The sequence below is a fragment of the Myotis lucifugus genome, unplaced genomic scaffold (genome assembly GCF_000147115.1).
Source record: "Myotis lucifugus unplaced genomic scaffold, Myoluc2.0 scaffold_160, whole genome shotgun sequence".
Lineage (NCBI taxonomy): Eukaryota > Metazoa > Chordata > Mammalia > Chiroptera > Vespertilionidae > Myotis > Myotis lucifugus.
The window spans coordinates 2,460,566-2,466,426 of NW_005871208.1; the positions used below are offsets into that span (position 1 = coordinate 2,460,566).

Consider the following 5,861-nt stretch of genomic DNA (forward strand, 5'->3'; position numbering starts at 1 on the left):
CCCTGTTCTCCAAATACAAAGGCGGCGAGTCCCTGGAACCGGCCTATTACGACTGCCGGTTCCCCCAGAGCGTGGGCAGGAGCCATGCGCTGGTGTACGGGCCCGGCGGCTCGGCGCCCGGCTTCCAGCACGCCTCGCACCACGTCCAAGACTTCTTCCACCACGGCACCTCGGGCATCTCCAACTCGGGCTACCAGCAGAACCCGTGCTCGCTGAGCTGCCACGGAGACGCCTCCAAATTCTATGGCTACGAGGCGCTCCCCAGACAGTCCCTTTATGGGGCTCAGCAAGAGGCGAGCGTGGTGCAATATCCCGACTGTAAATCCTCCGCCAACACTAACAGTAGCGAAGGACAAGGCCACTTAAATCAAAACTCGTCTCCCAGCCTCATGTTTCCATGGATGAGACCCCACGGTGAGAAGCCTTTTCTCTTTCCCCCTCGGTCTCCCGCGCTCCGGGGTCTCCCCCTCCCTTGCCTCCTTTTTGTCTGTCCTGGCTTTCCCTCCTGGCTTTGGGGTCTCCCCGGCCCCACCTAGGTGCCTGAGTGGGTTTCTGGAGGTTGGGAGGTTCAGCTGGGGGTGAGGCACGGGGCTTGCCCGGGATATTGGGGGGACTGGGGTGAAGGGGGAAAGGTGGTGTCTGGGTGCAAAGGGTTAAAAATCGTTTTCTCACCTCTGTCTGTCTGTCCGTCTCTCCCTCTGACCATCTCTAAGATCAAAGTTGGTGAGGTGGCTGGGAAGGGGCCTGAGGACCCTGAGGTTATCAGCCTTTGGAGCAATCAGGGTCTCCATAAGGCACAGAGCCTTCCTCCAGGACAGTGGGCAGGCTTTCCTGGGGTGAAGGGAGACCCCTGTCTCCCTCCCCTGTCTGGGCCAGAGGGTGGTAAGACCCCAAGAACAGGTGCTCTGGCTCTCTGGGGGCACCCCCTGCCTTCTGTCAGAGAGCTGGCCTTAGGGCCACTACCCCAACTTTGCTGTACTTCCCTCCATTGCAGAGGAGAGAGGAAGCCAGAGAGGAGAGAAGAGTGCTCTCAAGGAGGGACCAGACAGATTGGAGGGCTCTGAGGTCCTAGAGAGCCTAGCCAACCTACCCCCAGTGAAAGGCTAGTTGAATCTCCTGGAGACCCTAAGAGTGACGCAGGTCATGTGCCCCTCAAAGGGTGGCCCCTCCTGGCCCAATTTCGAAGTAAAAGGGGAAGCGAGAAAGCGACAAGTTCCAGCGGGGATGGCCCGTGATTTATTTGCTGGTCTCCAGTTAGCAATCAGGCCAAGCAGTGATACATTCCAGGAGATCAATTATTTTCCTTCCTGGCAAAGCCTTAGTCAGAGAGATTTGATGAGGAGACAGTGAGCAAAGCCCCTCTTCTTTACCCCCAGACCTTTTTCCTTTTTGGGGGGAAACAGACTGTCCCCAGCCCTGCTCACCAAATGCCACTCTGCACTTGTAAACAAAGCTGCAAGGGCCCTTTTCCTGGGACTGCAGGCCCGGGAGTACCCTGCATGACCCCCCCCCCCCCCGCCCCTGCCATCCCCCAGGTTCCAGAAAGACCCCCTTTCAGCCCCCACCTCACCCACCTTCCAAGGGGAAGCAAACCAAAACAAGGTCCCAAAATTTCCTGCCCTTGCCTGCTCTCGCCCATCTGCCCTTGCCTGTTCTGCGGGAGGAAAGGGAACTGGGAGATCGGAAGGAGGACTTTAGGGGAGAAAGAATGGCAGGGGAAAGCTGAGCCCCCACCCAAACATAACAAGACTGGGGTTCTGTTCTGTCCAGCTCCCGGGCGGCGCAGCGGAAGGCAAACTTACAGCCGGTATCAGACCTTGGAACTAGAAAAGGAGTTTCTCTTTAATCCTTATTTGACACGAAAGCGCCGGATTGAAGTCTCTCACGCCCTGGGACTGACTGAGAGACAAGTGAAGATCTGGTTCCAAAACCGAAGGATGAAGTGGAAAAAGGAGAACAACAAGGATAAACTGCCCGGAGCCCGAGATGAGGAGAAGGTGGAGGAAGAAGGAAACGAGGAAGAGGAGAAAGAAGAGGAGGAAAAGGAAGAAAACAAGGACTAAGCAAAAAAGAGAGACCCCCCCCCACCCCTTTAGCAACTCCCTTGAAGTTTCGTTTTATGGTAGCGGATAAATTGAGAAGTTTACGACTGTCATTTGCTTTTATAGAGAATAGAATGACACTCACAACTCTAACTACCTGTCAGATACTTGCAGTTCTGGTTTTATTACCTTTGGACTTCCCCCATCTTTATTTGTTGGGGGGCCGGAGGGGGGAGACTGAGACACAGCGAAAAGTTCGGAGTCTCTGTCTCAGTCGTTGCCCCGACACACACACTTGTCCCTACCCCCACCCTCAGAGACCAGCCAGGATTGTAAGGTCTGAGACCTGCCCTCTTTGCCCCCTCTCTCGCCCCTTCTTGCCACACTCCCACCTCCCTGCTCCTTTGGTATTTATTTTAGAGGGGAGCCCCCCTTAAAATGAAGAAGACTCATGGCTTTGTGTTTATGCTAGGATTAGATTATTAGATTTACTTCTTTTCAAAGGAAAGAAAAGAATGAAGGAAGGAAAGGAAAAGGGGAAATGTTTAAAGAAATAAAAAGGTGACAGCAAGGAATATTCCTTCTCCCTTTCTGGGGCTCCCCTCCCCCCATTAGGAAGACCACCCCCCACCCCACCCCCACCCTTTCCAGAGGGTAGACAGGAACCTGCAGTTGCTGAAAATCCTACCTAGTCATCCCATGGTCACTCAGGCCCATGCCTCCCTCCCCTTCGCTGTCTGATTTCTGTTGTTGGGCCTAGCTTCCTCTGAGCTGCATTAGTGTTAGTGCTCAGAAATCACCATAATCATGAAAACAATAATACTGATAATAATACTGATAATAATAATACTGATAATAATAATACTGATATCTTTAACATACTACCTAAAGGGAACCTGCAATAATCTTGAAAAATAAAAAAGAGAAATTTTTAGAAATCCTAATATGGGAGAAAAAAAGAGAAAAATTTTAAAATGAAAAAAAAAAAACCTCCAATGTATTTTATCACTACCTATAGAAAGAAATCCTGCTTTGAGAGTATTCGTAATGCGGTTTTGTTGTCGTTTGTTGCTGCTTATTTCACTAAGAAAACCCAACAACTGAGACTGCCTAGCTCGCCGGTCCTGTGCGCTTTTATTGTGCTTCTAACCCCAGTAGAGTAGAACTAAATTGCACTGAATGTATAGTTAACTCTGTCTTGAATTCTCTGTTTATGCAATGTGCTCGAAAGGAAAAAAAACGTTAAAAATATATCTATAATAATAATTTTTGGTCATTTGTCTTTACGTCCAGCTATGAATGTAGATTTTGTGTCCCGGCAGCCCTGTTCCTGGTCCAAGTACTTTGTATTGTATACGTGAGTCATAATAAAAATTTTAAAAAAGGAGAAAAATATGTGAATCTGGAATGACTTGTTTCTTTCTCCAAAACCCCCTCCCCATGACCTGCCCCTCTTCCCCTCCTCATCCTTTTTTCGTAACACTCTGGAAAAGGTCTCCTCCACTGACCTGGCTTTGGGGTGTGGGGGGTGGAACTCATGTAGAGTTGAGAGGGCAGGCTGGGCTGGGAGGGCAGGTGAAAGGAGGGAGATGAAGAGGAGGAGGAAGAGCAGTATGCTCTTGGGAAAACCTTGGCTCCAAACAAAGTGGGTCTCTGGATGCCAGGATCCCAATGGGGAGAAAGCATCTCCCCACTTATCCACCTTACTCCTCCTCAGCCCTGGGCTGGGCCCAGACAAAGAATCTGCCCCCATGCCCTTCCCAAAGCTAGGCTTTTCATTTCCAGGGCTGGGGCTGAGGAGGGGGCAATGAGGTTCTTTCTGATCGCCACATGCACCTCATGGCCAACCCTGGGCAGCCAGCACCCACCACTAGAACAGTGAACACGATGGGGAAAACATGAGGCGCAAGGCAGCCTGGAGGACTTGGCTGGAAGATGCCTAAGGATGAGGAAGCTTAGCCTGGGGGGACAGCGAGAAGAAGGGGAAAGTGCATGAGCTGGTACACCAAGCAGAGTGGGTCCACATTCTGAAATTCAAATTCAGTCAGCACAGAGCCATCCCTCACTTAACCCACTTGCTCCTACTCCAGCCTCTGCTCTAGTTGTTTCACGCCCAGTCCAGGCTTCACCTTGGCATTTGGGCAGCCTGCCCTGCCCTGTCCTGCCCTCATAGTGCAGGCCATTGGCCTGGGGAGTAGGGACAGGCCTGCTGAGTGGACAGTCCTTCCTCTCCAGCCACAGTAGGGTAAGGAGAGTCTTCATTGGACTCCTCATTCTCCAAAATAAAGGGTCAAAGGCTAAGGGACTCAGGGGGGCAAAGCGGTCTCTCACTCTTCCCTGGGGGGGGGGTGTCTTAGAGAAATCTGTTTATGCCAGTAAGATTCTGGTCAAATACTACCAAATTCCAGAGATACAAGTCATCTGGCTCAGTCAGGAGAGGAGGAAAGGGGAGGGGATGAGATCTTCTGTTCTTAAAAACCAGATCCCCAAAGACTGAAATATTTTGAAGCCAGATCTCTCTCTCTCTCTCTCAATGATTTTCCCAGACTTAGGCCCAGGCCAACTCTTGTTTTGTGTAATTCCACCCTGTCTGTGTCCTGGCTCCCACGCAAAGTGATCCTGAAAATAGGATTGAGTCGGGGATCGTGGATAGGGAACTACTGCAGCGAGAGAGGGTGCGAGAGAGGGTGCCGGCTGAAAGCCCAGGCTGGGGGCAGCCGGGAACAGCTTTGAGCGGCTCTGGGGGAAATCGTTCGGAACCTGGGGTCCCTACGGAGGGCTACAGAGCCGGCCAGGTAACCCGGTTTGCTGCGCGAGACACCCGCTATCCGCCAGGACAGCCCTAAAGACAGCCTTTAGCTCTCACCCCCGGCCTTCCCACGCGCGCCCATCCTCTCCAGACTCAGGGGGCTGGCGGAGGGCCGTTTCATTTTTAAATGTGGAATTATGAATGCTGTTACTAAAGACCGCTGGTCCAGGAGCTGAGTGGGTTGAACCCTGCACTGAGTGGCTCGGAAGGCTCTCACCGCGTTTTCCCCAAATGTCCCATTCATCCCTGGCCCTGCTCGGCAATGCCCGTGGCCCCAGCCGGCGTCGCAGGGCGGGGTGCAGATGGAGCGGGTGTCGCTAGAGACGTGGGCCAGACCTCGAGAGCTCGAGCCGCCCCCTCTCGCAGCACCCACTCCCCCACCCCTCTGCCCGCCGCCTCCGTTTTCTCGTTTGGAGAGAAGAGGAGGTAAAACCCGTTTTATGGGGGAATTTAATTGCGAGCAGGATGCGCTCTTTTTAGAAGCGCGTCTCCCTAACGCTCCCGCCGTCCCATTACGGGAATGGGGACCATTCGGCTGCGGCGGTTAGAACTCGCTGCCATTCTTTACTTTTTTATTAGCCAATCAAAGTGGCTTCCGAAAGCGATTTGTGATTTGTGAAAAATAGTATCTTTCAAAATGCTGAGTTGAAGCATCTCCCTCATTTTGCCTTGAATTTATTATTCTAATCTCAACCGTAGAGACGGGATAATGCAGCTATTAAGTTGGGGGGCAAATTCGTTTCTCTGGATTTAAAAAAATTCCTCATCACGTTCGCTCTCTCTCCCACTTCATCGCTGAGGCCAGGGGAGGTGCGGGCCTACAGGGAGTGGGGACGGAGGGAGGTGAAGCGGTGCTGAATGTCCTGCACGGCTCCTTGGACCCCAGGACGGGAGAGTGGATTGGCCTCTCCATCCTCATCTTTTCCCAAGGAGCTGCCCAGCGGCTGGAGAAGTGCCCGCCCCAATTAGAGCGAACTCGGGACAGGTTGTGTCACAGACTAGAAGTAAAA

The 5,861-nt window shown here is 52.4% G+C and overlaps 1 protein-coding gene across 1 annotated transcript; it reads left to right on the forward strand.

The window, feature by feature from the left end:
• Positions 1–2: 2 nt before the first annotated feature.
• On the forward strand, positions 3–3,437 carry HOXC8 (homeobox C8; the record flags this gene model as incomplete). Its single annotated transcript, XM_006095827.3, has 2 exons — positions 3–414; positions 1,771–3,437. Coding segments are annotated over 2 exons (705 nt in total), but the record flags the coding sequence as incomplete, so codon positions are not given.
• Positions 3,438–5,861: the final 2,424 nt, after the last annotated feature.